Source organism: Danio aesculapii, chromosome 16 (genome assembly GCF_903798145.1).
Source record: "Danio aesculapii chromosome 16, fDanAes4.1, whole genome shotgun sequence".
In the NCBI taxonomy this organism is placed as follows: domain Eukaryota; kingdom Metazoa; phylum Chordata; class Actinopteri; order Cypriniformes; family Danionidae; genus Danio; species Danio aesculapii.
Window position 1 is genome coordinate 7,828,580 of NC_079450.1, and position 13,340 is coordinate 7,841,919.

General features: G+C 37.5%; 2 protein-coding genes across 4 annotated transcripts in view; both read right to left on the minus strand.

Annotated features, from left to right (window-relative positions):
* The window catches only part of brd2b (bromodomain containing 2b), a 35,671-nt gene extending 34,707 nt beyond the window's left edge, over positions 1–964 (minus strand). For all 3 annotated transcript variants that reach the window (XM_056475936.1, XM_056475935.1, XM_056475937.1), the window contains exon 1: positions 836–964. In XM_056475936.1, coding sequence (XP_056331911.1) covers positions 836–867 — 32 coding nt within the window. In that variant the 5' untranslated portion in view covers positions 868–964. The remainder of the gene's footprint in view (positions 1–835) is intronic.
* A 3,603-nt stretch (positions 965–4,567) lies between these two features.
* The window catches only part of tap1 (transporter 1, ATP-binding cassette, sub-family B (MDR/TAP)), a 32,502-nt gene continuing 23,729 nt past the window's right edge, over positions 4,568–13,340 (minus strand). The window contains exons 12-13 of the mRNA XM_056474797.1: positions 13,010–13,146; positions 4,568–12,207 (exon numbers count right to left, since the gene is read on the minus strand). Coding sequence (XP_056330772.1) covers positions 11,974–12,207; positions 13,010–13,146 — 371 coding nt within the window. The 3' untranslated portion in view covers positions 4,568–11,973. The remainder of the gene's footprint in view (positions 12,208–13,009; positions 13,147–13,340) is intronic.

The window sequence follows — 13,340 nt, forward strand, 5'->3', positions numbered from 1 at the left end:
CCAGAAAAAAAACATCATTTACCATTCTAGAGTCAAGTTTCTTCCATTAAAACACAAATAAACACAATAAAGAAAATGGATTAAATAATCACTGACACAATTCGACACACATCTCATCGCATTCGAGAAACTGTGGTGCATAAGCGGAACAGCTAATTATGACCATACTGTAAATCACACTGTAACAGATAACGCTACATGTCATGGAGTCTGTCCCGCCTATTCTGTTTGTAAACAAGCATTCAGTGCGTTTATAGCCAATGAGCAGCAGCCAGAGAACACATGAATCATCCAGCACACACACACACTTCATTCATTTACACACTTATGCAATTTACTGCATTCACACTCACACACACACATACATCCAGCACACTGACATAACGTTAACGTCTGACAGCTACACGATGTAAACAGTGTTTTGCTACACTTGTCACACTTCTAAGCCAAAATAGACACTCCGTCGATTTAAACACCGAGTTATCATTAACCTTAGTTTAATTCCTGTCAGTAAATCATATTTTATCATGAACTGTTACCATGGTGAATGTGTGAGGTACAGTCAAGCCCTTTAAATGCTGAAGATGGCGGAGGGAAATGATGCAGTACAGACCCATAACACACTGGTGATGCTCGCTGCAGGCTGCTGTTTTAATCTCTGGAAGTCGTCTAAAAAGGAGCAAAGCCGTTTTAACATCCACTGTGAGTTGCGTTGCTATCAAAAGGCGGAGTATGCACTTGTAAACAAACGCTTGCTTCCATTTACTTCACCCTTTGTGATTATAAACACACACACAGGATTAGTTTATAGGCTCCGAAAGATCGACAATACTACCTGTCAAAAGACGGGTTGATGGCCGCCTCCATCCGGATGTATCGCGCACGCTTTGCGGTGCGAAATCCTGCGTTTTCGCCCCGTTTTATTGTTATTCGGCAGCTTATGCTCGAGCTCCCCCTGCGCCGTCCAAAGAGCAAATGGCGCCTTTCAATTTCCGCTCCTGGGTTTTTATATAGAAGGGCCACTGACCAATCAGAATTTGTCCCGCCTCTAGAACTGATTTCTTATTGGTTCATTTTCAAGTCCTTCTAGTGTTAGACGCGCCTAGCGCAGCTAGAGGGGAGTTCATGTGTGACTCACGGTCACCATCTAGTGAGGATATTTTTGTGAGGACGGTAAGAAAGTCAACGAAAATAAATGCTTATATCTATTAAAAGTAATTATATGGCAAGCCGTTTTAATATTTAATCTACAAACAGTCATTTATTTTCTATTAAGTGTTAGTAGTCGCTGGTTCGATCCCCGGCTGGGTCAGTTGGCGTTTTCTCTTCCCAAGTTGGTGTGGGTTTCCTCAGAGTGTGTGAATGAGTATGTATGGATGTTTCCCAGTACTAGGTTGCAGCTGGAAGGGCATCCTCTGCGTAAAACATTTGCTGGATAAGCTGGCGGTTCATTCCCCTGTGGCAACCCATGATGATTAAAAGGACTAAGCCGAAGGAAAATGAATGAATGAATGTTAGTAACTTAATCATTAGCAACTAGTGCTTATTCATTAGGTAGCCGACTTGTACCGTTTTAAACAATACAATACTTAAACTTTCAAAAAGCAGCCATTTTTAAAAATTTATAAAAAGTTAAATATAAGTAAAATACAACATGAACAGTTATGAATAAAATGTTTACACACATATATTAACGTACAAATAATAAAATGAATTTTAATTATGCAAATGAATCAGTAAACAGTTTTGAATCAGTTTGATGTCTCCGTATTTTATTTTTATACTTTTGACATTTGATATATATATTTTTTGGAAAATATTAGTTATTAATGAGTATTCATAGCCTTTTTAAACAATACAATCCTTATTTTTAATTAGAACTTTTAAAAAGCAGCCATTTTTGCAAATTTATATAAAAGAAAAATATATAAGTACAAATACAGCATGAACAGATATAAATAAAACGTTTACATACACATATTTTAAAGTAAAATTTTAACAGGTATGCAAATTGATCAATAAACAGTTTTAATCAATGAGGTGTCTCCGTATTTTATTTTTATATTTTTGACATTTGATGGCTTTTTTTCCTAATATATTTTTTCAATATATTTTTTTTATTTATATTAAATAGAGCATTAATACATATTCAATAGCTATTAGTGCTTATTCATTAAGCACCCTTACCTTTTTAAATACAATCCTTTATTATTAGCCACTAGTTTTTATTTCTTAGCTACTATCACCCATTAAACACTAGTACACTCTATAAAATAACTCATTGGATGAACTTAATTTAATTGAGGGCAGGATTTCCATCCAATAAAATTGTTTAGCACCAACTAAAAAAAACTATTTGACAGTTAAATGCAATTGAGTTGGTCCAACATGATTTTATCAAATAAAAGTTTAAATACATTAGCATTTTTATTTAATTTAACTTAAAAGGTCTAATAATAGCATGAATGTCTATTATGTGTCGTACATTTCAAAGTGTCTTAGTTTTATTTGAAGTTATCCTAAATGATCTAAAAGAGCTATTTTTAAGCATATTTCGTGAGTTACATATACTGTACAGTTGATTGAATCAGTCATCTAATCAGTCATCAGCACATCAATAACTGTCTGGTTCAGCTCAGCTACTAAATACGATCTCCAAAGACTACGTCGAATAGTTCGGACTGCTGAGCGAATCACTGGTACAACCCTTCCTACTCCCCAAGAACTGTACTTATCCAGAGCGAGCAGAAGAGCTGCCAAAATCACTCTGGACCCCTCACACCCAGCACACTGCCTCTTTAAACTTTTACCTTCTGGTCGACGCTACAGAGCACTGCGCACCAGAACAGCCCGACACAGAAACAGTTTCTTCCCTCAGGCAATCCATCTCATGAACACTTGATGATAATAATTGTGGAACCAACATCACTACTGTGCACTTTTATACACATATACACTTATTTCACGAGTTCACACTTACAATAGTTTCAGAATAAAGCATATTTGGCATGCTGTCCGGGGAGAGGGCTCTGAGCTCGGGGAAGACACCCAAACTCGAGTTATTCCTCTTATCAGGAAACAGAGAGGAATAGGGATTCGAGCGAAGTATCTAGCCTGGCCCCAGAACGCTCCCCCCGGGATTGTAATGCTTAAGAGGTGAGGTGACGGGGTGGTGGAGGGATGCTAAAGTCGTAAGATGCTGCAGGTAAAACAGCTTTGGTATATATAGGGGTTTGGTCAAGAACTGATTGGATAATGGAATAATTGTCAATGACGTATTTGATACTGAAACTTCTGCGCGTGCTCCTCCCGAAATTTGTTTATAAAACATCACTTAACAACACACTTTACATGCCAATTTGCACATAACAGCTGCACATATAACGTTGTATATAGTAATAAACACGTACATACACTTGTCAACTTGTATATGTGCATTCACTACTTACTTCAATTTTTGTAAAATATATTTATTATCTGTTTTTTGTCCTGTCTCTGTTATCCTGTTGCACTGTAGAAGCTCTGTCACCAAAACAAATTCCTCGTATGTGTGAACATACCTGGCAATAAAGCTCTTTCTGATTCTGATTCTAATTCTGAAGCTGCGAACACCCAAAGCATGGCTGCTTCTGCAAAGTAGTAATCTAAAAACTCAAAGCATTACATGAAAATCTTCTAAATTATCAAACTATATTGAAGATTAAACTCTACCAAGTCTTTCTATTAACTTTAAACACCTAAGATGTACTTTTATTGTCAACATTTCCCTCTCTTAATTCAATCCCATGTAAAGCATGCAAACCACAAATCCCCAAACCAAGTAGTTGGACCAACACAATTCCTTCATGTTGTCCCAACACAAAACGCTTAAGTTAACTTAATTGTTTACAAATTTAAGTGGACTGAACATAAAACAAATAAATTGACCACAAGAACTCATTCTAAATTTTAAACAGGTAGTTTGAACAAGTAGCAGTAATCATTTTTTGTAGTAGCAGTACAAGTAGCAGTGATCATTTCACTTATTTACGAGATACTACTTGTTCATTCCATACTAATACCTATTAAGTAGATACTAGTACTTAATTATATTACAGTACTTATTTCAATAGTAGCCTATTCTGTTAAATTAACAGTTCTGTTTACCTGAATAGTAACACATTTCACATTTTTGCCATTGACTTGAATGGGGATGTGAACCACTGGGTTTCATATTCATAGGCAATTATTTACGCAACAAACTTCAATTTTCAAATTATCTTGACTATTTAAAAAAAAAGACTATAATAAACAATGTCAAGGGTTCCATAATGTGCTAAACAAAAGTGGTTAAGGCAAAAATCTTTATAAATGACATTATTAAATTAAAACAAATGAAAAATAAAACACAACATCTCAATGCTATTTAAAATCAACATCTAGCTTTTAAGAAAGCAAACAAATGAGCTATTAAAGCATACAATAATAATATAAACATTATAAAGCGCTGTTTATTTACAGCATGAATATCAACCACAGAAAAATTGAGCAAAATATTACAAATAACTTTATTATTGCTTTGCATAGCACTAAGAGCAAAACAAAAATTCCATAACCATGGGAAAGTACATACTAATTAAACACCTTGTTGGGTAAAGCTTTACATGTGATTAAGTGGGCATATAAAACATTTCTAATGCATCCTCTTGCATGCTGTCTACATTTTTCCTGTCTCGTATCACAGTAACTTCCATTAAACTGTAAATAATCAGAGAAGCATTTTATTTTAAAGTGTGTACAATGAAATGACATTATTCTCCTCATGCAATATTTAAGGCAAACTTATTTCAGTGAACACATTACGCTAAGCAGACCATAAATAACCTCCAAAAGCTCAAAACAAGTTTCCCAAATCATTATTACAGACATATGTTAAATATTACTGTACTGTAGGGAATACAATGAGAAAATAATCTGGAGGAACGTCCAACTTTATGTTAAGTGACCTTAATTTACGCTGAATTTGTACTGTGTAAATACTGTGTTTTTACATTATACCTATGACTGATTAAATACAATCAAGTAATCACATCTGTAAAATATTTCTGTAAATACATCTTTAATTACACCGTTGACCATTCTTAAACCCACCCATAGCACTAACCAACCACCTAACTAACCCATAATCGCACCACAAGTGTTCTGCAGTAGATTATGAACGCAGTAAGTACATTGTATTTATTTTTTGATTCAAGTACATAGTAGTTAAGGGCACTTAATATAAAGTGGGACCAGACATAACAACCCAGGCTCATTACAGATACGTACTCAGGTCTACATTTCTGGGGACAGCGAAATACATAACCGGAGGTACATCTGCTCGCACTTTCCACCAGAGGGCGCTGTGTATGCTTTTTATGATCTCAGATTTCTCTTGCCCGTCCTCTTCTCGCATAAATCCACCAGTGGGTGCAATATACACTTCCGCCGACCAGGCTAGCTTGCTATCGACTGACTGACTGACCGAATGACCCACCTACTCCTTCCCTAAACCCAACCGATAGTGTTTTCAAAAGCAATCTAGAAATAAAAGCAGTCACGGTCGCGTGATTTTTGCTTGTGTTTTACCTGGTTTCTGGAACTGTTCTTCGCTGGACTCAAACCCCGTCCTCACAGTCAACTCCACTCCGCATCCAAAGTCTATTGGCTTACACGGCGAGTTACTGGGCAAACTGCTAACACCGGAAAAGCTGTACATACGGAGGTAAGTATTTGTAGTATTTTGAATCTATTCACAGACGATTGAGCATTAGACACCATCTTGTGGTCAGACGCGGAGATTCATTTGGCATGCAAAGTGTTACAGTGCATTATGAGGATTTTCTAGCTGTGAACTAAATGTATCGTGGTCACGAATCGAAAAATAACAGGAGTAAATAAAAAATTTGACAGAGCCTAAAAATTATAACGTGCAAAATCGAAAATTAAATGCACAATACGAAACAACGAGGTTATGTATCGAAAAATGAGCGTGAATCAAAAACGAAAGCGCATTTAAAAATACATTGCAAATACATTAAATCCACCAGAGGGCGCAATATACCCTTCAGACGGCCAGGCCAGCTTGCTGTCGACTGACTGACTGACCGACTGACCCACCCACCCGCTTTCCTAAATGCAACCGATAGTGTTTTCAAAAGCAATTTAAAAAAAGAAAAACCGTCGCAGCCACGTGATTTCACCCTGTTTTCAGCCAGATGTTTTTTTTTTATTTAATTTAATATCTTTGCTTTTGTTTTACCTAGTTTCTGGAACTGTTCTCCGCTGGACTTCAACCCTGTCGTCGCGGTCAACTTCACTCCGTGTCCCAAAGTCCATTGGCTTACACGGCGAGCTACTAGGCAAACTGGTAACACTGGAAAAGCCGTCCACACGGAGGTAAGTGGTAAGTAGTCAGCGATAGCGCGAATAGGAACAGAAGCTGTCAGCTGTGTCATACCACCCCCTAGTGTTCATTTAAAGGTGAAATGCAGGAATGTAGACAGAGGTGTGTATCCACAATGAGCCTGTGTTGAAGCTAACATAGGCTCATTCTGAAAACGTAGCCCTATATAACATTTCTGGAAACCACAAAGTATGTAGCCAGAGATACGTATGGCTGAATTTCATCTTTAAAATGAATGATACGAGGCGGTATGACGCCGCTCCTTTTCACGCTACCAGCTGACCGCTTACCTCTGTATGGACGGGTAGTTTGTCAGGTACCTCGACATGTACGTCGGCGGACTTGACATGCAGAGCGACAACGAGGTGCGAGTCTGGTGAAGAACAAAAGCAGGTAAGACCAAAACAAAAGCTAAAAAATAAAATACACGAGTAAATAACAGGGTGAGAAATGTGGTAAAATATGAAAGCATGGTAAAAATCAGCGGGTTTTTCTTTTTCTGGATTGCTTTTAAAATACTGAGGTTGGGTTTAGGAGAGGGGGTGGGCGGGTCAATCGCTGCTTTTCAAAATACTATTGGTTGGGTTTAGGTAAGGGGGAGGGTATCGGTCGGGTGGGTCAGTCAGAAAGTCAGTCAGTCGACAACACCATCTGGTGGATTTACAAGAGAACAGCAGGCGCGAATGGCACTCGCGAGAGGAATTTGAGATCTGAAAAAGCATACACAGCTGTCTCTGGTGGATTCGCGAAAACAAAAACTGCAAAAAAACGTATCTCCTGGGACATATTTCGCGCTGTCGAGAAATTTATATAGTGGTAAATAATCAGAATGAGCCTGGGTTGGTTGAAGCATAAAATTGTTTTCATGATGAATTATAGTAAAGCACAAAGGATTACTTGTATATGGATAAATTGAAGCACATCCCTGAGACGGATTTGATTTTGACTTCCTGTTCAAGCCCTGTTAGTTATTCAATACTTATCAAACGGTCTCTTAGTAATTAAATAAAGACTTTCGATTTCTGTCATAAATACAAAAGTTACTTTAATTAAATAATATTTTGAATCTATTCACTGACGATTGCGCGTTAGACGCCATCTTGTGGTCAGACATGGAAATTCATTTGGCACGCAAACTGTTACAGTGCATTATGGGGGTTTTGTAGTTGTGAGTGAACACGGGCTGTATATGGGATCAATTTCCCGACAAATTTATCGCAGTCACGAATCGGAAAATAATAAAAGTAAATCAAAAAATTTACATCGCGTATACAATTGTAACGAGAACAATTGAAAATTAAACACACAATGCGAAACAATGAGGTTACGTATTGAAAAATGAGCATGAATCACAATGAAAACACTTTTAGAAATACACTGCACAAACCTAAATTGACTAATTGCCAGCATGTAATTAATTTCTGTAATTACATCTTTAATTACACTGTTAATTATAAAGTGTTATCCCTTACACCTTAACTCCTAAACCTACCCATACCACCAAACCTGTCCCTTGCTGACTCATAATCACACCAGATTTCTGATTGACGCTCATTATCTTTTGCTAGGTGATCTTGTTGTGTCTTATTCTGCATTTAGTTTTTGCCTTTGCAAGTTATAATTTTACATGCAATGTCAATTTTTTTGATTTACGCTTATTATTTTTCGATCCCTGGCTTTTGGCTCCAGCTCAAAGGAGTTTAAGTATCTTGAGGTTTCGTTCACGATTGAGGAAAGGATGGAATGTGAGATTGACTGGTAGATCGGTGCAGCTACAGCAGCAGTAATGTGGTCGATGTTCTGGTCTGTTGTGGTAAAGAAGAAGCTGAGCCGAAAGGCAAAGCTCTCAATTTACCAGTCGATCTCTGGTTCTACTCTCACCTATGGTCATGAGCTTTGGGTCATGACCGAAAGAAGAAGATCTCTGATACAAGTGGTCGAAATAAGTTTGCTTTGCAGGGTGGCTGGGCGCGCCCTTATAGATAGGGTGAGGAGTTCTGACAACAGGGAGGAGGTCAAAGTAGAGCTGCTGCTCCTCCACATTGAGAGAAGTCAGCTGAGGTGGCTCGGGCATCTGTTTCGGATGCCTCCTGGACGCCTACATAGGGAGGTGTTCCATGCATGTCAGACCGGAAGGAGGCCTCGGAGATGACCCAGGACATGCTGGAGGGACTATGTCCCTTGGCTGGCCTGGGAACGCCTCGGGATCCCCCTGGAAGAGCAGGAGGAAGTGTCTGGGGAGAGGGAAGTCTGAGGTTCTCTTCTGAGACTGCTGTCCCCGTGACCCGGCCCCGAATTAATTTCGATCTGCGATCGCGATACATTTGGCAGGATTTTGATCCAATAGACTCAATATTTCTGTGCATTGTGGGCTTGATTGAGTACACTTCATAACGTCCATTTTGTTTTCAGACGTCACTAAAAGTGGGTTCTACACTCAAATAGTGCACTTTAATATGAATAGGGAACAATAATTACTTTGAAACATTTTTATATACAGTGAAGTCATGTTTTTACAAACATATTTATAAAAAATATATGCAAATGCAACATTTTTAATAAACTAATTTTTAAGGTTGGAAGTACAGAAAAAAATAGATATACAGACAAAATAATTAGCACTTAAGTTTATTATTATTAGCCTCTAAGATTTTGCTTTTCCGAAATCTATAGAACAAACCACTATTGTTCAGTGGCTTGCATAATTAATGTATCTTTAACCTAGTTAAGCCTTTAAATGTTATTTTAAGCTGAATACTAGTATCTTGAAAAATATCTAGTCAAATATAATTTACTGTCATCATGGCAAAGATAAAAGAAATCAGTTATTAGAAATGAGTTATTATGTTCAAAATCTTCTGTGTTAAACAGCTTCAATTTCAGCTGTTAAATTTTCACAGGAGGGCAAATGCAGTTGTATTTTAGTGAGATTGTTTTACTGATATGTACACCTAATTTAAAAATACTAGTGTAAAAATGGACAGCAGAAATACAGATGAAGTCAGAATTATTAGCCCTCCTGTGAATTTTGTTTCTTTTTTTAAATATTTCCCAAATGAGGTTTAACAGAGCAAGGAAATTTTCACAGTATGTCTGATAATATTTTTTCTTCTGGAGAAAGTCTTATTTGTTTTATTTCGGCTAGAATAAAAGCAGTTTTTCATTCATTCATTTTCTTTTTTGGCTTAGTCACTTTATTAATCTGGGGTCACCACAGCGGAATGACCCGCCAACTTATCCAGCAGATGTTTTACGCATCGGATGCTCTTCCAGCTGCAACCCATCTCTGGGAAACATCCACACACACTCATTCACACACATACACTACGGACAATTTAGCCTACCCAATTCACCTGTACCGCATGTCTTTGGACTGTGGGAGAAACCGGAGCAGGGAGAACATGCAAACTCTACACAGAAACGCCAACTGACCCAGCCGAGGCTCGAACCAGCGACCTTCTTGCTGTGAGGCGAGAACGATACCCACTGCTCTGCCAAACGCAGTTTTTAATAAAAAAAAAACATTTTAAGGTCAATATTATTAGCCCCTTTAAGCAATATGTTGTATTCAATTGTCTACAGAACAAACCACTTTTATACAATGACTTGCCTAATTACTCTAACCTGCCTAATTAACCTAATTAAGCCTTTAAATGTCACTTTAAGCTGAATACTAGTATCTTGAAAAATATCTAGCAAAATATGATGTACTGTCATTATGGCAAAGAGAAATGAAAGGAGTTATTAGAAATGAGTCGTTGGGTCCTATCATACACCCGCCGCAAGACGTGTTTTCCCCGATGTGTTGCTATTTTCAGACCAACGCAACCCTAATTTTCCCATCTTCCGCCACGTTGTTTAAATAGTAAATCCATTTGCGCCACTTTGTGGACTGATAGGTGTTTCGGTCTAAAATAGAGGTGTGTTAAGGCACATTGTTCGCGCGTTGCTATTTTGAGGAACTGAAATAGACTGCGCAATTGACCAACTGAAAGCAGGTCTGAAGTCCAGCGCAGAGCGCGTTAGTTGTGCGCCTCACTTACACATTGCCTAAAGGGCATCACACACCAGATGCACACGACACGGCGCGCACATGACAGTTGAGAAATCTATGTTTAGAATTCTGAAATGCATGTCACTGCGTGGCGCTAGGCTGTGCGTCACCGAGCGGCACTTCTGGTGTGTGACCCCTTTAATACACACAGGATGTACAGCAATATGCAAATGTCTTTACAAATGAAAAAGATTTAAAGGATTAAAATATTACAAAATATATTATTTTCCACATAAATATAAAAAACACTGTCTCCATGCCTTCTTCATCTCGGGGGGCTTTTTTCAGTTTATTCACGACAGCTTGCTTTTGTGTGTTATTATCAGTATTAGTATTCTTTAGTATATTCATATTTATATTTGTTTTATTAAAAACAAGCTTAGATGTGTCCACCTGTCAGGTTTTGGAGACGTATGGGGCATAGCATGTGTATTAGGATATAACTCAGTGTTTTGACCACACTTCATTAATATTGCTCATTTATTCATTTGCTGGGAACTAGAACTGAATTTAGAAATAGTTTTGAAACTAATCCTTGCGCTTAACAAACTAAATTAAATATGTAGGATAATGGATGTCTTCAGTGGCGTGCGTCCAAAACGTTTCCTTATCCATGAAAGAGAGAAAGAAAAAAAGAAAGTAAAGAGGCCGAATGGAGGAGGCTCGTTTTTTATTCTCGCACTGCAGATGGTCTGTTTAACTGTTTTCTTGCTAGTGAAACGTTCAGTTTTTGCACTTACATAGTCCGCCATGTAAATAGCAAATGCGCCACTGACTAAAGATAGTTTTTTTCTCAAAACACACCCAGAACTCATTAAGAGAATAAACACAGCCCTGTTAGACCATGCACTGCGGCGCAGAGTATATTTTTCTGTCCTTAAAATAGCAAAAGTGCATTGGGACACGGCCTAGATCGTTAAAATAGAGCCCCTTATGTTTAAAATCTTCAGTGTTAAACAGCACTTAAACTAAATGTAAACTAAAATTTTCACAGGAGGGCAAATGCAGTTGTATTTTAGAGATTGTTTTACTGATATGTACACCTAATTTAAAAATACTAGTGTAAAAATGGACAGCAGAAATACAGATGAAGTCAGAATTATTAGCCCTCCTGTGAATTTAGCTTCTTTTTTTAAATATTTCCCAAATGATGTCTAACAGAGCAATGAAATTTTCACAGTATTTCCTATAATATTTTTTCTTCTGGAGAAAGTCTTATTTATTTTATTTCGGCTAAAATAAAAGCAGTTTTTAATGTTTTTTAAATCATTTAAGGTCAAAATTAATAGCCCCCTTAAGCAACATTTGTTTTCGATTGTCTACAGAACAAACTGTTATGTTTAGAAATGTATTGAAAAAATCTTCTTTCTTTTAAACAGAAATTGGGAAAATAAATATACAGGGACTAATAATTCTGACTTTAACTGTACATACTAATGATGAATAAACAGTGTGGTCTGACTTGAGGACAGCAGAGACTGAATGGAGATTTTCATCACTGGTTGCCGTTTGTACAGTCGTCTGCATTGCGATGGATGGCTGTATTCTGCTGTTTGACGAACTCAGCATATAATCCCTGTTTGTCCAGCAGCTGCTGATGGTTTCCCTCCTCCACCAGCTCTCCTTCTCGGAGGAAGAGAATGTGATCTGCGTTCTCCACTCCGCTCAGCCTGTGAGAGATAAGCAGAACCGTGCAGCTCTGCAGCTCCTTCCTCAGAGCGCTGTACACCTGAACACACATTACACTTTACATTACATTCAGAAGAGGATTTTACCAAAGCACTTTAAAATACGTTCGCTATCGAATGTTTTTTTTTCTTCAGAATAACCATTTAGGCTCAGTGGTTAGCACTGTCACAGCAAGAATGTCGCTGGTTTGAGTCCCAGCTGGGTCAGTTGGCATTCTGTGTGGAGTTTGCATGTTCTCCCCGTGTTCGTGTGGGTTTCCTCCAGGTGCTCCAGTTTCCCCCACAGTCTAAAGACATGCGCTATAGGTGAATTGGGTAAATTAAATTGGCCGCAGCGTAGGAGTGTGTGTGAATAAGAGGGTATGGGTGTTTCCCAGTACTGGGTTGCAACTGGAAGGGCATCCGCAGCATAAAACATATGCTGGATTAGTTGGCGGTTCATTCCCCTGTGGCAACCCCTGATGATTAAAGGAACTAAGCCGAAGGAAAATTAATGAATAACCATCTATATTAGCAAATTAAATCAGAAATTAATATGAAAACGTATAAATGTACGTGTAGGATAATATATATTAATATTAACATATGATTAATATACACCGCTCAAAAAATAAAGAGAACACTAAAATAACACATCCTAGATCTGAATGAATGAAACACTCTTATTAAATACATTGCTCTTTCAACAGTTGAATGTGCTGACAATAAAATCCCAAAGATTAACAGTGGAAATCAAATTTATATACATTGTGTTGTTTAAGTGTTCCCTTTATTTGTTTGCGCAGTGTATGGTAATTCATATATGTTTAAGTTGTATGCGGTGAGGGTTAGGGTTAAGGTTACCCGGTGTTCGCTCTCAGTATCCAGTGAACTGGTGGCATCATCGAGCACCAGAATCTGCGGTTTCTGGATTAGGGCTCTGGCGATAGCGATTCGCTGTTTTTGACCTCCAGACACCTGACCACCCTTCTCTCCAGCATCTGACACACACAAAACACAATCACAATCCATCAGAAATTAGTTATTCAAACTATTATGTGTGTATATATATATATATATATATATATATATATATACACAAAACACAATCACAATCCATCAGAAATTAGTTATTCAAACTATTATGTGTATATATATATATATATATATATATATATATATATATATATATATA